This window comes from Pleurodeles waltl, chromosome 7 (assembly GCF_031143425.1).
Source record: "Pleurodeles waltl isolate 20211129_DDA chromosome 7, aPleWal1.hap1.20221129, whole genome shotgun sequence".
In the NCBI taxonomy this organism is placed as follows: Eukaryota; Metazoa; Chordata; class Amphibia; order Caudata; family Salamandridae; genus Pleurodeles; species Pleurodeles waltl.
In genome coordinates, this window is record NC_090446.1 from 606,939,312 (window position 1) to 606,961,097 (window position 21,786).

A 21,786-nucleotide genomic window follows, 5' to 3' on the forward strand; every position below is an offset into this window, starting at 1 on the left:
GGACTTGTAAATAAGCCCCTTAGTCTGTCTTTCCTCGTTCTACCATTGCATCTCTTCAGCTGTTTCTGCGGTTAGTCTGTGCTCTCTGACCAGACTCCTGAGCACTAGTCGCCTGTGTTTAGAATCCCTACACTTGGCATAACCTGTCTTTGTCCCCACTCTGTAGCGTCTGACCTTGTATCTGATTGGTTGCCTGTCTTGTGGATTCATAATTGTGAGCAGTCATTGTGCCTGGTCATTGCTCCTGACAAGAAAAATGTGCAACATTTCATTTTGCTTTATGTCTGTATGTAGGCTTATCAGTGGGTTAAAAACCCCTGATTGGTCTCTTTCAACAGTGGATGCACATGTGTATTTCTGTATTTCTGTTATGTCAGCCATTGGTATATTGGATCTTCAGCGATTAGAACATGCATTGTTTGTAGTAGCTGCATTTGCAGGGCTTTAAACTAGAACCCAGATCTTTGTGACTGGGGGTGAGTGTTTGCATTGTTCAGCATTCCATCCATCACTTGTTCTTTTTGCATTTTCACCCTAAGCGAGAAGGGTATGCCCAGACATGGGGCCCTTGCTCCCTATGCCAATGGAGTCAAGCTAGCCTGGCTGATGAAGGGTGATACCCTAAAATCGGTCCCAGGATGCTTGTTTCCAGTCCAGGGAGGACCTGGTTTGGCAGTTTGGGGTGGACTGTTCCCACGGGGAGCAGATCAATACTGATTTGGATATGTTTGGGTCCAAACAGGAATTGCATGGGTAGCAAAAAATGATGGAGTTAGGCCCAGATCCCTGTACTGGGGTGAATGTTTGACATTGTTCAGCATTCCATCCATCACTTGTTCTTTTTGCATTTATTGCCCTAAGTGGGAAGGGTATGCCCAGACATGGGTCCCTTGCTCCCCAAGCCACTGGAGTCAAGCTAGCCTGGCGTGATACCCTGAAACCAGTCCCAGGATGCTTTGTTTCCAGTCCAGGGGAACCTGGCTTGGCAGTTCGGGCTGGACTGTTCCCATGGGGAGCCGGGTCAAGACTGATTTGCATATGGTTGGGTCCAAACAGGAATGGCATGGGTAGCAAACAAACGATGGGTTTAGGCCCAGAACTCTGTGCAGGGGGTTGAATGTTTGACATTGTTCAGCATTCTGTCCATCACTTGTTCTTTTTGCATAAGGACAGATGAAGCATAATGTCAGCACTACCGTACACTTCTGTGCCATTCAGAACAAAGAAAGGAATAGTGCATAGGCTTGATCATTTCACTGCTCCCCTCCAATGTGTATCTTGGCCTGGTGCCGGACATAATTAAGCCCTTTAACCTCACAAGCAATAACTATATTGATGACACACAGATCATCGTCAAATTGGAAAATTCTAGCACTTTTGATAACCCAAGACTATGATCCTAATTACAAGAGGCCTGTAATGGTAGAGTTAGGACTATTATGAATCGTTTGGTGTTTCTGGGCCCAGAACTACCAGGTCTGCAAATATCTGACCAGGTAATCCATGATCTGCAAACTCAAGGCTAGGTACTTCTCGGCCTGAAGACCCCAGACCTTGTTTCAATGGTGTGATTCTGCAGAGTGAAACCAGAAGGAAGGTGGTAGCAGGACAGGGGTAGTGGGCAGGAGCGTAGCTTGGCTCCCGCCCATCCTATGAAGCACCATCAGGGAGTTGTCCATGCTTCCAAGCCTCTTTTCCACCAAACACCTTGCCACCCTCATCAACAACTTCAGGTGCTGGCAAAACTTGGGTCTCACACGTAGTTTGCTCATAGCAACATTCTCCATAGCATTAGCCCGGGGCATTAGCAGAGGCCAGGACTAGCAGATGGCACCTTCTACCAAGCCTACCCACATTTCCAGAAGCAGCCAGAAACTATGCGCTGAGACCTTCTGCACAGAGGGCACCTAGATGTAGAGATGACAGGATGGGGAGCAGTCAACCCTTCTCAGCTGAGTCCTGCCCTGCCGTTCATCTCCTCTGTACCACCCACCTGCTGCCTCTTGCCCCACAAGCCTCTCCGCGACTCCAGTATCCATTTACCACCTGCTGTATTCTGGCTTTGAACATGTAAGAATTTGGGCATGATATTTGACCAGAAAGGGGAAAAACATGTAGATTTCAGACTCAACATTTCTGGTTCCACAAGTTATTCCCCATTCTGGGAAGAATAACTTGTGATAGTTGGATTTAGATGACCTCATTCTGGGAAAATAACTTTTTGGAGGCTGGATTTAGGCTGGATTTTCGGTGTCCCCACACCTCAATCTGAATCTCTCATAATGATGCCCTGTGACCGACTACATGCACTATTGTCCATCCCAGATTGCTCCAAACCTTCACTCTCTCTTGTACCAATAAACAAACCCAATTATGTGCCTGATGTAGGAGCTGAGGGTGACTAAATGGGCCTGACACCAAGCCAAGGGCCATTTCAGTCTGTCTTTTGCTTGCCCTTCTTAGGATTAGACAGCAAGAAGAGCTAGTTCTTCGGGATGTTACCCAAACTGATCCTAAAGCCAGCTAATAAACTAAAATGCAACGCCTGTGCAGTCTATCCATCCAGTAGTGGGACAACGAGTAATGGAATTTGTCCCAAGAAATAGTTGAGGGTACCTTAGTAAAAAAATTATCAGACTCAAAAGTGTAAAGTGGGCAAAAGAAAAATAGTACTTATAATCTTTTCCTCATGATTTTTTGTGGCATTTAGAATCTGGGTGGGATGTCAGGCCACAAAAGGCACAAACATGCTTGTATTTGCATACTGCGGGACCCTTAAAACATGTCTTAAGGCCCAGCAACCACCCTTTCTTTTAGCCTGTCAGGGAGAAGCCTGAAATGTGCTGCAGAATTTCAAAACTTTGCATTCATGTTTTTTTCTAAATGGTCATTCTGGCGTCATATAACAACCATGCAAGTCCAACATAAGCATTATGAGTGCCAATTACTGGTAGCCAAATAGTTTGATACCTAGTTCTAGATTATTTTCAACAAACCTGTTGCACAAATATCATACTGTTGAGAACTTCTCAATGTATTGGCCCTGATTTATACTTTTTTTGTGCCACATATGCATCATTTTTTTACACAAAAGCGGCGCAAACTTACAAAATACAGTTGTATTGGCTCAGACAGTGGCACTTTCTCGCTAGTATGCCGCAGCCCTTTTATATTATTAACTTGATCGGTCTGATATTGGAGGCTTTTGCAACGGATGCTGCAGCCTTTATTGCCTCACTTCCGGCTACTTTTCTGTGCTCATTTTGCAACACTGACTGAATGGTTTCTTGAGGCGCCTGTGCCAGAGCTACCCCTGAACTAGGTAGGGGGTTGATTTGGTTACTTTATTGATTGGATGGGTTTTGGTGTCACTAGTGCCAGGTAAGTATGTGTCATAGGTAAAGGAAAAGTCCAAGACTCCTGCTGCTGTGAAGGTGTAGGTAGCCTCAGGTCTAGTGTTAGGAAATGAGGAGGACAATAAACCCAATAATACCTATTGTACTCACTTGCTGAAAGGTACAATGTGTTTTAAAACATATTTATATATATTTTTTAGGACAATTGGGTTACTGAGGTGGGTGAAACCCTACTCAAGCAACAACCACAATTCTTGTCAGGGTGAAACACAAACAGACCCCAAATTAGTCTGTGTTTAACACTGTGGTAGCTTGGCACAAAGGCAGTCAGGCTTAACTTAGAGGCAATGTGTAAAGTATTTATGCAGCACTTAGACAATAATAAAGTGAAAACGCAACAAACGAAAAATTCTGCAACAACTTAGAAAAATAGAGTAAAATTTAGTAAATTATTTAATACTTGAACAACAACAATCCAATTAGCAAAACTGAAGATATGCAATTTTAGATATTTAGGTAAAAATAGTACTTTAAAGCACAAAGCACCAACTGTGGGTATCTGTTTGCGCCGGACCAAAATAAAGTCACAAGTTCAGGCTAATCACGATGAAGTAAAAGCTGGATACAGGGACCAGGTTAGTCCTGCTGAGAATTGTACCTTAAATCCTAATAGCAGAGTGTTGCCATATGCATTGTGGTCCTGACAAATGATGCAAGGTCTGCGTCAAAGATGCATCATGGAGCGATGGCCCTGATGATGTGCACAGGGTGTAATGCATGCTTGCTTCAAGGCTTCATCGCACTGCATCAGTTCTGAAGAGGCTTAGCGAAGAACTGCATTGGGTTTGCATCACGCTGCATGGGTTTTGATGAGACCACAGCTGGGCTAGCAGAGCACGTTTATCTGCATTTCCAAGCACCCAGGATTGCAGGGGCACCACGTTGGGGGTTAGGACTCACAGTAGGCAGATTCCAGTTGCAGGTGTCAAGATGGTTGGAGCATTTTCTGACCGAGACTGATCAGGAGGCCAGTCAACTAGCCTTTGGAGTCACTCCAGTGCTCCTGGGTTCAGAGTGCAGGCTCATTCCTTCTCACTGAGTCACTGAGGCAGCAGGGAAGCAGGGTAGCCAAGTAGCAGGGCAGGGGAGCAATTCTTCTTGCAGTAGAGCAGCACAACACTTCCACAGGTCCAGAAGTGTGCTGGAGAGTTTGTTCTGAGGGTCCACTATTTATACCTGATGTCATTTTGAAGTGTGAAAAGCTTCCAAAATACTCCCTCCACAGAGGTATCTGGAATTTCCTGCCTCCTTGCCCTGAAACCAATTTGTCTGGAGAAAAGTGTGAAGCCCTTTGTGGGTGTGCTTAGACAGAGTCTTTGTGATGTGCAAGTGTGATAGGTGACAGCTTCACCCCGTATCAAATCAGAGATGGCTCATCCCTCCAACACCTATCTCCTTTGCCTCCCTGTCTGGGAGTAATACACAAAGACCAATTTCCAGCTACACCTAGTCATGTGCGCCAGGATATAGGTTGGCTATAGGCAACAAATGGTTAGGGGAAAAATATCAACTGTGCATAAATGGCAATTTCAGAATGGTGATTTAAAATCCAACTAACATTAGAGAATGTTTTAAATCCCAGTTCTTTAGAGCCCAAACTCAACTTTCTTACCTGCTCCCAATTTTAAGTTATCCAGTGGCTGCCCGTCCTTTAGGGCAGAGGGGCCACGCCCCCCCCTTTGGCCCCTCATGAAGAGTGTTTGTCAGGCTGAACAAAGGTCAGCCTGGCAGACACTCTCCATGTTCAGCTCAGGCAGCCAGGAGTGAGACATGCGCGATTTGCGCAGACTCTGGCTGCCTGAGCTGAACTTTGCTGGGCTAAGGCAATCACAGCTCCTATGGGCGTGACCTCCTCGGCTCAGCAAATGTGCCTCGAGGCCCTCCCCTGGGTGATGAGGAAAGCTTTACCAATTGACACTCTCCCTGGGCACTTCAGTTTAAGCTCTGAAATGCCCAGGGCGAGTATCAATCAGTGACACTTTGTCACGGAGTGGGGTGGGGTCAGCAGTCTCACTGACCCCATCCCACTCTGTGACGAGGCTGGCCTGCTGCCTTCCCTCATTGGCAGACCTAAGGTCAGCCAATGAGGGAAGGCAGCAGTCCCAACCCTCCTGGATGCTGAAGGTAAGTGTGTGTGTGTATATGTGTGTGTGTGATGTTTTAAATTGAATGTTTGGTGCGCGCGTGCATGTTTGAGTGTTTTGAGTGTTGTTAATGGATGTGCTTCAGTGCGTGCATGTCTGTGTGAAAGAATGAGTGTATGTGTGTGTCCCACCGCCCCCCTCCCTCCTAAAGCTGGCAGCCGCCACTGAAGTTATCACTTACTAAATGTAAAAAGGTGAACCAATATTATCCTATGGGAGAGGTAGGCTTGCTTTAGTGAAAAACAAATTTGAGAGTTTTCCACTACCAGGATCTGTAACACTTAAAAGTACATGTTCAACTTTTAAAATACAACACACCCTGCCCCATGGGCTGTTTGGGGCCTACCCAAAGCATGACTTGTGTATTAAAAAGGAAGTTTTAGGCCTGCAAAAGGTTTATTTGGCCAGGTCGAATTGGCAGTTTACAACTGCACACAGAGGCTAAAATGATAAGCCCAAGATATGTTTAAAGGTCTAATTAAGTAGGTGGCACAATGAGTGCTGCAGGCCCACTAGTAGCATTAAATCCAAAAGTCCTGGGTACCTGTAATACCAATTTACTAGGGATTTCAAGTAAAATAAATGTGGAAATTGGGTGTAAGCCATTTCCACTATGTTTAAAGGAGAGAGGACAAGCAGTTTAACACTGGTTAGCAATGGTAAAGTACACAGAGTCCTAAAAGACAAAAAACAGGTTCAGAAAACTGGAGGGGAAAAGACAAATCATTTGGGAGGGACCCTGCGAAGATGATCAAGTCCAGCAGTTGTTTACAAATATATCTCATAAATCCTTATACATAGTCCCAAAAAACCCTTGCTTCACTTTTGGTATGGTGACCATATTTGTATTTGGGTTCCAATTAGTATTTAACAAAAACCTCAAACTGCAATTCTACTTTCTGTCAAATGTCTGTCGTATCCATATTTTGATCCAATCCCTATGCATTTGTGTCCATCATGCTTCTTTAGGGGGACGACATTTCTGAAACAATTAGAAAATTATGAATGTCACAATCAACAATTCCAATAATGCCCTGTCCAAACCACTTTGTTAATAGATATAAGCACCTTAAGGGCAAAACAATATTTAATTTGTGTTGTATCCCATACACTGTGAGAGTTAGGTAACCAATTACAAGAACACACTGATCTGTGCAATGTCTGTTGTAAACACTATCGTGTATTACACCGCTGGGGTGTGTGTCTTATGTGAATTAACAAACATGTACCTTAGCCTACCTTTGAATGTCCCAATTAGAGCATCAAACTACACTCACTCTTTTGGATTCCCACTGCGCAAACCCCAAGGATTGATGTTACCAAGATCTTTAATGCTACCAGTCTAAGTTAACACTATAGAGAAAAAGCAAAATACCTATCGATAGATACATGCTTGCAATCTGGCGAATGTTGTAATTTATTTGTTGTGAAAATATGTACTTAAATATCCTTCTAATCAACTTGTAAGGTAGAAAAAGGTAACCCAACACTTTTGAGGAATGTTTTGACAGATCTTTATACAGATCAAAACATCTTAATATAACAATATTTTCATTGCAACACTTTAGGAAAACAGTAACTATTAAATAGGACCTTTAGGGGAGAAAAAGGTCAATAAACTCGTTTAAGAAAGCTTTTTCAATATTACTTTGTCAGCATCACAATCCTCGCAAATGTGGCACCGTTTTCATCACAACACAAAGGGAACATTTAACAATCACGTAAGGTCAAGTGTACACCTGAAAAATCGAGACGCTTTTTCACATTGTAGCTTAATCAACTACATCAATGTGCACTGGAGGCTTGTTAAACAAAGGATCTCATTTTAATCATTTTGATGTTATCACTTTGAGTAGAGAGTTAGTTCACAAAACCTATGAATCTATTTATTCTGTTAAATCCTTAGATTTTAATAATCCATATTTCTTAATGCCACTGATCCTTTGTTGTGCTTATCTGAAAACTAAATCTTTGTCTTGCCTTTTATTGAATGTCATCATTTTTGTCTCTTGGTGTCCATACTCATCATGTTAAATTCATATTCTCTTTACTGCCTGCAACTGACATTACAATATATTTTCAATCAATCCTCTTGGGTGATGGCTGACCATTTCATGGGTTGCTTTGATTGGTTTCCTTGGTGTATAGTGCGGTGTTCCATTTCTTTCCTTGAACTGTGATGCTCACATCTAAGAAGTGTATGGTGGCTTTTTGAATGCTAGAGGTAGATTTAATTTGTACCAACATCCGAATATACTTGTCATTTATTGCTGATTTGTTTGAGATATAAATGATGTGGTGAGAAACGACACTTGGAAATAACATTGAGGAATTCACTATACAATATCACAAACAAATCATGAATAGACCTTTTCCCTCGCTCTTTAGAAGTTTAAGAAATGCTACTTCCCCAGATCCCCACCTGCAATGGCTAAATCTTTTACTTAGTGCTTACTTTGTGAAAAAAGAGAGTGGTCTAAAGCTTGTCTTGGGAGCTCTCATGCGTATCGCAGCGAGACTCTTTAGTGTTCAGAAAAGGGCTCGGAGCCCTGTCAACTTCACGTCAGTGTTTTTTATTGGTTCGTGGGCTTGCCTAATAAAATCTGCTTGCTTTCATTAGTCGAAGGCACGCATACGTCATGCCTTTTCCGGTGGCTAGCCCTCCTCGAGCGCAGCGACCAAGTACAGAAAACATGCGAGGCTCGCTGTTTTCCATCGGGCTCGTGGACTTCTTTTTCTCTAATTTACGAGCGCGATCTCGCTTGGCAGAAGTCGAGCGCTTTACATAGTTAATTGCACCTTTTCGGGTTACTTATATAAATGCACTTTTGCCCGATAGGTGAAAAGTCGGGTTAGGAGTTTACAACGCTATCAGCTCTAACATGAGCAAACGCGAGACCCGTTGCATTGCAAATGCTTGTTTTAGTTCTCCCCGCTCGGTATCTTGTGAATCTCCTGTGCACTCCTCCCTTCCGGAGTGCGAGGCGTGACTCAGAGCAGCGCGTGCACAGCGGCATGACCTGGTTTATGGAGTCCTTGCGACACTGCTCTCTTCTTCCCTTACACCCACCCTTCTCTGTTCTCTTTCACACACACTCTGTCCTCAGTCCTTCTCTGTTCTCATTTACAAACACTCTCTCCTCCATCCTTCCTTCTTCTTATTTACACACACTCTGTCCTCAGTCCTTCCCTTGTACTCATTCACACACACTCTGTCCTCCATCCTTCCTTGTACTCATTCACACACACTCTCTCCTCCATCCTTCCTTGTACTCACTCACACACACACACTCTGTACTCAGTCCTTCCCTTGTACTCATTCACACACACTCTCTCCTCCATCCTTCTCTTGTACTCATTCACACACACTCGGTCCTCAGTCCTTCCTTGTACTCATTCACACACACTCTCCCGTCCATCCTTCCTGGTACTCAGTCACACAAACTCTGCCCTCAATCCTTCTCTTGTACTCATTCACACACTCTTTCCTTCATCCTTCCTTGTACTGATTCACACACACTCTGTCCTCAGTCCTTCTCTTCTACTTATTCAGACACACTCTGTCATCAGTCCTTCTCTTGTACTCGTTCACACACTGTTAGAAATTGGGTCTTTGGTTGACAGTCAGGTTACCCCCTGTTCAAGCAAGGACCCTCACTCTAGTCAGGGTAAAAGAGAATCACCCTCAGCTAACCCCTGCTTACCCCCTTGGTAGCTTGGCCAAGCAGTAGACTTAACTTCAGAGTGCTAGGTGTAAAGAATTTGTACCAAAACACACAGTAACTCAATGAAAACACTACAAAATGACACACCACCAGTTTCGAAAAATAGGAAATATTTATCTAAACAAAACAAGACCAAAACAACAAAAATCCACAATACACAAGTCAAGTTATCAATTAAAAGTAAAAAAGAGTCTTTAAGTAGTTTAAAACACACACTAAGGCTGTTAGCATGAAAAGGTACCTTGGGTGCATCAAAAATAACCCCGCACGGGCGAGTGCGCGTCAAAAAGGGCTTGCGATGCTTTGATTCCACTCACGAGTGGGACCTTGCATCATATCTCCTTTCGCCGGGCCGGGGCGCGCCGTTTCTTCTCTCCGCAGGAGAGCGATGCGTCGATCCGGTCGGCACTCTCGGGTCCAGGCAGGCCTTGTGTTGTTTTTCCATGCCCAGCAGTACTTGAGTCAGAAATCCAGCCGCACGATGATCCGAAAACCCCGCAGCATTCTGTCCTTCATCCTTCCTTGTACTCATTCACACACACTCTGTCCTCCATCCTTCTCTGTTCTCATTCACACACTCTGTCCTCAGTCCTTCCTTGTACTCATTCACACACACTCTGTCCTCAGTCCTTCTCTTGTAATCATTCACACACACTCTGTCCCCCACCCTTCCTTGTACTCATTCACACACTCTGTCCTCCACCCTTCCTCGTTTTCTCTCTGTTACTTCCCGCTTCACGTGCCCTCCTGTCTTTCCCCACTGCCTATGTCTTTCCTCTTTACTTGTCCTCTTCTCCCGTTTCCCTCAACCTTTATCGCTTTGCTCTCTAAGTCCCCCCCCCGTCACCCTCCAATCCTCTGCCCCTATTGTCACTTATGCGTAATGCCGTGAGGGTTGGTAGCCAACAAATCCTCCTTGGATTTGCTTTCCCTCCTATCAGCTCCCGCCACGAGATGCCGTCCTATCAACACCTTGAGTTTGGAAAATAAATAGACGCATCCTTTGCTTCTTATCGCGATGCCCGAGCACTATGACTTCTTGCGCCACCTAACGCAACTTAGCACTACACATATGCACCTCTGCAATGGTAAGTAACTAGACCATCTTCTGCCTTGTGTTGGGATGCATGAGCGCCTGTGCAACCCTTCCGTAAATACGGGATAAGGCGACTTGCCCCGCTGTTCACCTGACCAACTATATGCAATCTCACGCTTGGGGGATATGATTTGGGGATTGGGAATACACTTTACCTGCTGTTCACACACTTTTTTTCACAATCATACTAAGGGGGTAGGTATTAACTCATAGGCCCTGATTTATACTTTTACATGCAAAACTGCGTCAGATTCCAGATCCCCAAGCGATTTTTGTTTTCATTTTTTAGGTACATAAGATCTGAGAAAGCCTTTTCACATAAATATGTGGTGGGGAAAGGAAGTAAAACCATAAGGGCCTCTCATGTCTCCATAGCCTCTCTGTCAAATGTAATTCATTTTTTAAAGCACCTCTTTTACAAGTGTACGGTGTTGGAGCACTTTACCAGGGACGACAAGGTGTAGGATTCACATGGTATCCACACTGGCATGCATTTTCTAAGAGTGCTTTGTCTGAAGAAGCACAAACACAGGATTCAGAACATAACACAGTGTTTAGTGTTGACTTTATTCATAAAAAAGGTATTTCTACGCAAGGAATCCTTTTTTTAGCAGTATAAGGAGAATGAAAGATTGGGAAAAATCATAACTTTCTAATTTGTGCCTTGCAGATTGAATGCAGTTCTTTTGTTGGCAGTTTATAACTCACTGTGCTAGATTATGATTGTAACTTATGAACTGCCCAGTAACAAAAGCATCTTTGTAGCAAAAGCAGTAACCCACTGTGCTATGCACATAAAATACTGTTATTTGCTTGATACAATTTATTTGCGGCAGGCATATTAACCATCTGCGCTACCTTGATGAGACATAACTGCCACTAGACAAAACTCCCATCTCTCTACAGCAGGTACAATAATTACCAGAGTTATCTTGACAGGAAAGTTGCTGGTTGTACAAGGTACTTTGCAGAGCTCTTCAAAGTGCTGCACAAAAGAAGTAATAAATATAAAAACAGGCACCTGTTTCTGTCAGAGGCCCCAGTTGCAGAAGTGCCTTCCTGCTGATCCAGGCCTGCAGACCCCTTGGGAATGTGTCATGGGCCCCTGGAGGGCCGAGGACCACAGGTTGGAAACCAATGAGCTAGGCTGTTCTCTTGTCAGCAGTCTCTGTAGTGGGTTCACATCTAAACCTGGTGACACTGGTCCCACCATCTCCATCCTGGGATTACCAGGTACAATATTTGTGGATTTGGTATTCCTGGACCCAGAGGTACTGGGTTACTCGGAATGGCCAGTAGCAGTGTCCCCCTGACTCTTCGGGGAATAACATCACTTGTAATGAGGACTTCAGTATAGTATCAGACAGAGCTGGGCCACCCCCGGGGTGCTAACCATCAGAGGAGCCTAGGCGCAGCCTGCAGAAGTCTCTGCCCAACCTGGCTCTATAGAAAGTTTAGTAAACACTGTTCTGAAGTCTTTTTTTCTCCTTTCTCTTATTCCTTCTCTTATGTCCCCCTACCATTCTCATTTTGCCAACACATTGACAACTAAAGATGACAAGTTGGACGGGGCGCCAAATCTTGTTTCGTCCAGGGCGCTATCTGAGCAAAGGGCAGCTCTGCTGCCAGATATATGTAGGACTTCTGCATTCACTGCTGTATAGGAGTGGTTTATCAAAGTCGTAAACACATTTTAACCTGAGCCGTAGATGGCTGTCAGGGCCCAAGAGTGGTAGGTAAAGAATGCACATATTGAATAGAAGTGTGTCGGCAGCCTCACGCCTTGCCCCTGTGTGTCTGCCCCTATTTTGCTCACTTCAGAGTGCATTCTTTTAAATTCTTTTAAATTCAACAAAAACCTTTCCACCTTTCTCCCAACACAGCATTGTGACAGCTTCAGAAAATTGCTCTTGTGCCAACCTGATTTATAAATCAAGAGATCGGGCACATAGTTTGCATGAAAAACACTTGGGCAGCCGCTCGTGAGAAAATTGTAAAGGAAGTATTGTCCTGTCTGCAGTACTGACACAAGACACCTGCTCAATGTACTGAATTTGAGCAAGATTACTCTTGCGACAGTGGACCCCTTCCCTTTCCCTTTAGTGGTTTCAGAAAAGTTGTTTTCATCATACCCGGTTGAGGAGCCCAACTCGCTGAAACCATTAAGTTACATTCCTCCTTGTTCGTTAATCCCATGCTGTGTTAGAGGGCAGAGATGCTCAGGTTTCTAGACATTTTTTGAGTTCTGGAGATTCTTTTTCTTCCTAATAAGCGAATTGAACCTTTCTAGGGTGTTTGGGATTCCATTCTCAGATCCATTCTCAGATCTTGCTTCTGCGGGGCGCTGAGTCTGATCAGATGCTTTCCTCATTCAGTTCCGTATGAAGTGAGCTTCAGTCAGTAGAACCAATAGTCTGTGGTTTCTGGCACTTTGAGCTGCCTGCTTCTTCTTGTGTTACTGGTGAGCTGGCAGCAATTCTTAAGTATCTCCTAGTCTGTCTTCCACGCCCCAGTCCTTCCTGAGTGAGTTATTGCTTCCCTCCCACAGACAATGCTGCTCTGTCCAAGCAATATACTTCTAAAATCCTTCCAACATGGCTTGCTCCTATTTCTGTAAACCCTCCCCTTTAGTAAAGGTGGAAGACCACCCTTGCACCTCCTGTGCCATTTTTCTTTCATCTACCCATGAGTTTCCATACAGGTAGGCTTTTCATTATGTTGATATGTTTGATCTGTAACAAGAATTTGCATGGCAGTCAAGGTAAAGCTATACAGTGGTGATGTTTACCTTTTTCTGAGAGCTGAGCTGAACAGCCTCTGTATTTGTGGTTGAGCGGGAAGCCATACTGCCTTAAGGGCCTGCTGTAGTGGTTTGGGCTATTAACAAATGTATGTTCAATTTGATAAAACTGGGAGATTGACCTGGCTTGAGCAGCCATATTGTTTAGTTTCCTTTGCAACAAAATAAAACAGGAAGGTGGTCAGATTGAAACAGACGCACCACATTAATGTTTTAACTGAGAAGCAGCTGAAGAAGGCTTTACAGAAACACAGAAGAGGCTTCTTTGCCTGGGCCAACCACTGAAAATCAGCCAGAAGCAGTATTAGCATTGGGCTTTATTAAAAAATCATAGAACAAGCAGTGTCAGCTTAATTTTTGAGCTGTGAAGGTCCAACCGGTGCCAAGGTTGCGAGAGCAAACTCAATGCTCGAGGATTTTGGAGATGATGAGCCTCAGAAGGATAAATTAGAGAACCCTTTTTTAGGCCTTGAATTAAGAGAAGTTTTGGGACATTTAAAAGTCAACCTTTCTTTTCAAACAGCTCGAAGGTTATGGAGGAGGAGGGTTTGTTCACAGAGCATAATAGAAAGTAGTCTGTCACTTCATTCAGCAGTAAAGAAAATACTGTTGCGTGAATGGAAGGAGATGGAGCTAAAGTCATTTTCAAGTTTTTTCACAAAAATAGATACATCCCAAAAGCTTGCAGGGGAGTGCCCCTCCATAGTTGAAGTAGACTGCTTAATGACAGGATCATCTTTGCAAGGTGGAATCATTTCTGAACATACTGCGACATTGACTTTGCAGTTAGAGCAAGCAGCTATGCAAATTAAACAATACCATCTCTTCTTAAGGTCTTTCAGTTGCTAGCTGATCAAATCAAGGGAGAGGTAATCAGAGAAGCTTTGTCAATCATGGAACAACAGGCCTGTTTTTGTCAGACGTTGCGTGTGATTCATTAGGCGCAACATCAGCAGCTTCAGGTACCATCATAATGGCTAGAAGGCGGAAGCAATACAGAAGGTCATTGTAATGCAGCTGCCATTTCAGGAACCAAGCGTCTTGTCCCAGAACTGGAAGAATTGGTAAAGAAATCCACAGAGAATATAAAACTAATCGCTCCTACATGTTCATCGCTCATTGGAAACGGGTTTGGTTGTGGAAGAGAGTTTGGCCCAATCTCAGTAATAAAGTCTCCAGACCACCCCTTTTGAGGAAGGTGTTGTGGCCGTGGGGCCCATTTAAATAACAATCCCTGCTCTAGTCAACATCTCCAGTAAATCTGCCTCCTTCTCTCAAATCACAGCTATGCTCCAGGGCGACCAGAGCTATCAGGGGTCACTTGGAGTATTTGTTTTTTAAGATCTGAGAACAGTGGATTTCAGAGAGGTGGGCCCTGGACAGTCGAAAAAGGGTACCACATTCAAATCTCATTCTTTTAGAGCAACTGTTTTGTCAGACCAAATTGTTTTGTCAAACCTCACGTGTCAGAAAACGCTTTTGGAGGGCATACAAAAACTCTTGAATGAGGCTACCATTGTCACGGTTCCAGAAGAGGGGAGAAGAGAAGGTTGTTGTTCTACCATCTTTCTGGTACAGAAGGTTTCAGGGGATTTGAGACCTGTTCTAGATTTGAAATGGGTGAATGAGATGTCTTTACAGAACATTCTACCCGTCGTAAATCAGAGTGGTTTCCTGACATCGGTTGACCTGTTAGATACCTGTTTGCATGTTCCCATACGTATAAGCTCATAGAAGTATCTATGAATTTGTATTCAGGATCACTGTTTCCATTTCCGGAGCTTTTATGAAGATATTGACAGAGATCTTGCGTAGATTTTTGACAAGTGCTTAATTTCTGTTTCTTTCTTAAAGGTATCAGAAGAGAGGCATTACATGCGCACAATTTTACAGAGCAGTTGTTCCTCCCGGCGCCAAGTCAGAGGACTACATTGTGTCAGAGTGCATTCCTGTAAATTCAACAAAAACCTTTTCACCTTTCTCCCAACACAGCATTGTGTTGGCCACATTTAGAATAGACAGAGAACAGATTTTCCTTCCAGTTTACTTGAAACAAAAGTTAATGATACATCTCAAATCTTTGCTATCAAGAGAGTTGTTGGTTAAGGGTTCAGGGGACATGGCATCCACTTCTCAATCTTTTCCTGGTCCCATCTCAGTTTGATTCATTAGCTCCTATACCAGTGGGTTCTGAGCTCCTAGATGTAAGAGGCTCTGATTCCAGTGAGAGGGGAGATGCAACTGTCACTGTAGTGGTGGTTAGTGTCAGACAACGTAGCCACAGGTTACCTTTTTATCCCCTCCTCTTTCAAAGGTGATTACAACAGAGGCCAGCAGCAAGGGTTTGAGTTTAACCTTGGAGAGAAACTCAGCCCAGGGTGGAAGGAGTTCCCTAGACGGAATTATGTTCTCCCAGCATTATTTAGTTTCTCTCTGTCTCTGAAGAGCTAGATGGTCTGTATTTAGATGACAACTAGAATGTCAAGTAGAGTCTCAACCATAAGGGGACAGAGTGTATGACTCTATCGACCCTTGCTCAAGAAATATGTGCATGGGCAGAGGAGAATCTTATCGCGCCAAGTGCAGCCTATCTTTCAAGGAGGGAAATTGGCCAGCGGCTCATTTGAGCAGATCACGCCCTAGTTCTTTTTTTAACATGTTTATTGTATTTTTTCTGTTAGCAAATCAGCATTCACAGCACAGTCGAAAACTGACCAATTGTCATGATACTTTATGTTGACAAGTACATATTAAATGGCAGGTCTTTTATCGACCCACAAGTAGTAAACATGTTAAACTTCCAAACCAATAATGCCCTAATTCTAACACACTCTTCCATGAGTGATTTTTGTGCATTGTAACAAAATACAACAAATATCCCCTACGCTTTCAATTCACTCCCTCATTTGTCAGTTGATTGTTAAGGAATTTGGACGCTCATATCTGGACCTGTTCAATACTCTAAATAATGCTGTCCTTCACTGTTTTGGCAGTCAGGTTCCGTCACCAAAAACTTGACAGAGCACCGATCACCTAAGGTTTTGGTGACAGAAACTGATGGAGAGGTGTAGAAGGAAAGTGGTTCCTTGCTGGTCATGTCATCCATGATATCCTTTCCTTCTACACCTCTTCATCAGATGTTACTGGATCTTCCTAACCAATACACCCCCTCTCAGAGCTCCTCTCCTTCCATAGCCCACTTTGCTATCTCTTTGCCTCGGGGCATGAAGTTTCAGAAACTAGCTTTACAGCTGCAAGGTTGTTCATTTGAGGTTGATGTTTGCGTACAGCAGTCAAGATATTTATCAACCCTAAAAGTGTATGCCTGCCAGTAGCTCAGTTTCAGTAAGTGATGTAATTCAAAGGGCCGCTAATCATCTTCCTGTGCACCAGCAAGGGTGTTGGATTTTTCTGAGACATAGTTTCCTTTAGGGACTAGTTATGTCCACCTTAAGGAGTTAATAGGCAGCAATTCAGGCATGCTCGCTGTTATCTGGGGGCAGACATTAGTGAAAAGTCCAAGCAGCTGCCCTGTCTTTCACAGTGCAGGCTTCACCCGGCCTGCACTTCAAAGGAGGGTCAGAGATTCCCCTACAGGCGGTGCAGTGAGTGACTACACCCACCTGCAGGGGGATATCTGGGAGGTCCCTGTTATGTCACTTCCTGGTGGACAGTCAGTGCGCATCCTGATGGGCTCTTTGCCTCTGCGCCCGTGTCCATAATATTGCGTTGCCCTATGCTAATGAGGGGACACTCACTAAAGATAGCACTGGTGATGTACGTACGCCTACGCTATCTGGATTTGTATTAAGCATCTGCAGCCCTCTTAGAAATACCAAACTACCCTGGGCCTACAGAAAAATGGAGGTCCACCCCGCCCCCATTGCCCCTGGGGCACTTTTGATAATATGGACCTAGTAGTCCATTCGCCAGTTACCTTGTGGCATCTTTAATTGATTTAAGGGCATTAAAGTCTCCTCTCTTTAAGCAACTCTAATTAATAGACCTCAGATTCCTGTTGTTTATTGTCTTTTTATTGGTAGAAGATTCATCTGGATGATAGAGTAACTAGGGGCTCTGTTATTTTCAGAACTATTTCTACTTTTTTTTTTACCGGATAAGGTGTTTTTGCATCCACACTGGTCATTTGTATCCAGATTTCCTTCATCTTTTTATGTGGCCCGACATTTGGTGATTGTATTTGCATACCACATTACTAATGTATATACAAAGGTCTGTTCCATTTAAGAAAGTTGAATCTTTATTTGTGACATCTTGAATTGCAGGACCAGGTCTTAGCCTTCAATGGCTACTCTGAGTAGGTGGCATTGTAGGTGGCAAATGTATTTGCCTATTACAAAGCTTGGAAAAAACTTTCTGGACCAGTTGAAGAAAGATGCCCCAGGTGGGTAGCAACATTCTAGGCAGCATTTTAAGAGGCATCTATGAAAGTCATATGTTTAGTTGCCTCTGTGTAATTTACATTATTTCATGTCGTACCACTATTTTCAAGAAGGTGGAGGGTTTTCTGTAGGGGTGGGCAGAACCCATGGAGTTTCAGTCTTCAGGATTTCACTCGGTGAGATTCCACAGAGTTTTGCCAATGGGCAGAAAATATGCATGCCACACTGCTCGCACTGCAATTTAGTGGTAGCACCACGAGCAGTACTGAAAAATCAGTGCTAATACACCATGCGGTGTGCAAGAGCGCACAGCAATTCGAGTTGATGTCACTGCCGCTCGAGTACAAAATCTACTTGAGTGGAAGCAAATCTACTTGAGAAGAAGCCCTCTGACAGCGACTGCTCATGACCGCCCGTGTTAGAAAATCGTACTACTGGATGCCAAATCTCACGCACCAACTCTCATTTCTAGAGCATTGCGGGGAAAAAAATTCCACCACACGGCGATTGGCGGAATTTGGCTGGAACTCCATGTTACAAGAGTAATGCGCAGTTGTCAAATCCTGCCAATTCTGCTGGCATAATGAAGCATTCCGCCCACCCCTGTTTGTCTGCAGATTTTGGTAACTATGTGCTGGAAGCAGCTAGAGACTTAGGGGTAAACTGGTTCATTGTAATTTAATCACAAGGTGTTGCAGCAGTATTCTTTCAAGTGTCTTGATAAAACAGGTCACCCACAACTTTCTGCTTGGGTATTACAGGAACTGAACGGGCGGCCTTCCGCCTTTCCAACAGTGGAGGGTTTAGGAAATTAGGCAGCTGTCTCCAGACATATTGGCTTTGCCAGTGCATGTTTAATACATACATTGTGTGCATGCTTCAGTGCTCGAGCGGCTGTGAAATGCCTTGGGTCACATGGTGCCTACTGAAAATAAGGGAGATCTGAAGGCGAAGTGTGCGCATGATGAAGGGCGACCACCGGTGCCCTCTTTATCCGGGTACCTCGATGCCTGTCCCAGCAACTTCCATTCGCTGAGCCGTGTCTTCTCTACCCCACCTTCCTCGAATTAGCTTTTCTCCATCTGCCTTGCCCTTCCCTTCTTTCACTTTCACGTTCACTCTTCTTCTTTTTTGGTCCCTGCCCATCCTACATTATGTGACTCGCTATTTATAGTCAGCTGTGCCCTCCTCCCTCGCGGAGCGCGAGCCATCAATCGAGCTACTTGTGCAGCGGGATCGTGTAGCGTAGGATCACCAAGGCTAGTCCACCCGTTCCTGTCACTTCCTTCCTCACCACATCTCCTGTCGCTAGTAAGTTCGTTAGTTCCTGCATTTCACCTCCTCCAATATCCCTCGTTTACTTACTCCCTCCCCCAGTGCTTAATTTGTACATAAAAAGGTGCTGGTGCCCAAATCCTTCCTCTTAAACACGCGGTTGCTGCATTTAAATGTACGAGCACGGAACAGTGTGCTTCTGAAGCCATTTCGGGCCTCTTCCATCCATTTAGAGCCACTCCCCACCCCCTCAGCTCGCTCTTGCAGCTTTCTGCTTTCAACTTTTGTGAGTCTTTTTCGTTTTTCTATTCCTCCGTCTTTCCCATATGTGTCTTTTGCTTGCAGTAAATGCTTGAGGCAGAAAAATTAGCGCCAGCCCTCAAAAATAAGTGCCGGTGCTCAGCACCGGAAACAACAAGCACAAATTAAGCACTGCTCTCCACTCGCTCCTCAAGTTCCCTCTTTCCTTGCTCATCAAGTTTCCATCTATGTAGGTCTTCCTTCCTCCTTCCTTCGATTCCGCTTCTCTCCATCTCCTTACCCTCGCTCTGCGTGTTCCATTGTCCCCCCCGCCCCATTTTCTATCTTTCCATACTTCCCCTCCTCGCGCCCAACATGCTCCCGTTTCTCATTCTCTCAGTTGCTCTCCTTCCATTCATTGCTTCTACTCCTCTCCCCGTTCCTCTTCTTTCCTCACTCTTTTCGTTATGCTTAGTGCCCTCATTTCACTCATCCGTTTCTCTTTTGTCCTCACTTCGCTCCCTCCGTGATCCCAACTTTATCTACTCTCTCCCCTCACTAATGTCTCTTATCCTGTTTTTTGCTGCAGATCCCACCCGAGGATGAATGATTCACTGGATTGCCACGCGCCTTGCAGCAATGGAGACCACTGCCCTGAACCCTTGAGCAGCAGTTGCCCACACGGCAAGGATGTGAACACCCCAAGTTCGAAAGGCAAAGCCGTGAACAAAGGCCCGAAGGATGAGGTGAGCTCCGGGGACTTGTTTATTCCACTGCGGGAGGACAAGTTAATGCCTCTGAAGGCCTCTTCCTGTAAGAACACCATAGGTGGGCTCAATATTTGATCGGTGTTTAACAAGAACCACAGTCTGAGGTGTTGCTCAGGAGGACACTGCAGCTTTGACTACTGACTGAACCTGGCATCACTGCCACAGGCCCGTAAAAACGCTCCCTACTAAACATGACACTCCTATAAATGTGACTGCTTTGACAATTCCAGGCCATCCAAGGCAGTAGGAATTGCTTGGATGCGCCAGAGTTTGTATATTTAATTGTAAGGTGTGTTCCCCTCAAAAGTAGACAGTACCAACGTGTGGTGAACTGTTGTAAGCAAGGGGTGCAGTTAACAAAACAGCAGCACAAATTAAGCACTTTATGCCACCACGTGTGTGCCGTATTCAAAATACGGTGTACCATGGCGGTGGTTAGGGGACTAGCGTCAAACTTTTTGATGCTAGTCCGCCGCTTTGCAGGATTAGCGTAAAAAATTCTGACACTAATCCTGGAAAGCACCCAGAGGCCCATTGTAACCAATAGAAGCCTCCTTTTCATGCCTGTTCGGTGCAGGTGTTAAAAGTGCCAAAAAATGGTGCAAGGAAATCTCTTAAATTTGCTTGTGCCATTTTTTGGCTCCCCTAATGGGGGAATGCCCCCTTTGCATATGTTATGACTGGCACAGGCATAATATAGTACAAAGGGTTATAAAGTGGCCCAATGCATGCATTGGGCCACTTTGTAAATAGGGAGCAGCGTTTTTGGCCTTCCAACACCACATTAGCTTAAAAAAATGACACTCATGTGGCGTTGGAATGGCGCTGGGGGCTCTTAAATATGCGCTGTATTTTAAGCTTTTGTCCAGTGTCAGACAGCACGAGGAACAGCAAGAACATGGCTTGATTGCTGGCTCCTGCATCGAGAGCAACACTGAACTCAGAGAGAGACTTGGCTCTTTTTAGGGTCACTGGAGTTTCTGACCAGTTTTTGTGGGGTCTGAGGTAAAGGGTGGTGCTTATTTATTTCCTTCTTTAAGAATAAAGCATAGGAACAATGCCACTGAGAAAGAGCTTCCAGGCGCATGACAAATCAGTAGATGTGTTAATGAATCTGGTGGTCAAAAAGCTTGAGTTAGGCAAGAACAAAAACACACTATGATTTCCAAAATTGCTTGTGGTCTCGATATACACTTTGACACTGTTAATGTGGAGATGTCCTCGCTTTGCTCTAGAGAACGTGCCTCCATGCACTGGCAATCTCCATATTGAGTCTGTCTGGATATATTTTGGCCTCAGCGCATACTACAATGATGCATGTTTGCTGAGGGCCTGCATGGAAATGCAATAAGACCCAGAGCGGGTCTCATAGTCGGCAGATGCACATCATGTGCACCCCTCCTTTTCTCAGTGTGACTGCCACGGCTCATTGGGCTATTCTAAAACTGACTGTGGTGGTAGCAACTGATTATACTTTCATAACATGTCTTTTTATATGTTGCCCACACAGGGAGAGTTGCCTACTGCCCTGTCACATTCATAATAGTCTCCTAATTCCCTGTGACCGAGTTCTTTACTCCATCTCTGTGAAATGTTTATGTTGCATATATTTTTACAGTATATACATGTAGCAGCACAAGCAAGATCATCCCTACTTCTCATCCCTACTTCTCATCCATCATACATCATCCCTACTTCTCCTCCATCATCCCCACTTCTTATCCATCATACATCATCCCTACAGCTCATCCATCATCCCTGCTTCTCTTCCATCATCCCTACTTCTCATCCATCACCCCTGCTTCTCATCCATCATCCCTGATTCTCATCCATCATCCCTACTTCTCAGCCATCAAATATCATCCCTACGTCTCCTCAATCATGCACACTTCTTATCCATCATGCAACATCCCTACT

At 44.4% G+C, this 21,786-nt stretch overlaps 1 protein-coding gene across 1 annotated transcript in view; it reads left to right on the plus strand.

Annotated features, from left to right (window-relative positions):
* The window catches only part of HK3 (hexokinase 3), a 296,343-nt gene that overhangs the window by 7,076 nt on the left and 267,481 nt on the right, over window positions 1-21,786 (plus strand). The window contains exon 2 of the mRNA XM_069244551.1: window positions 19,689-19,845. Within this exon, the coding sequence (XP_069100652.1) occupies window positions 19,702-19,845 (144 nt within the window). The 5' untranslated portion in view covers window positions 19,689-19,701. The remainder of the gene's footprint in view (window positions 1-19,688; window positions 19,846-21,786) is intronic.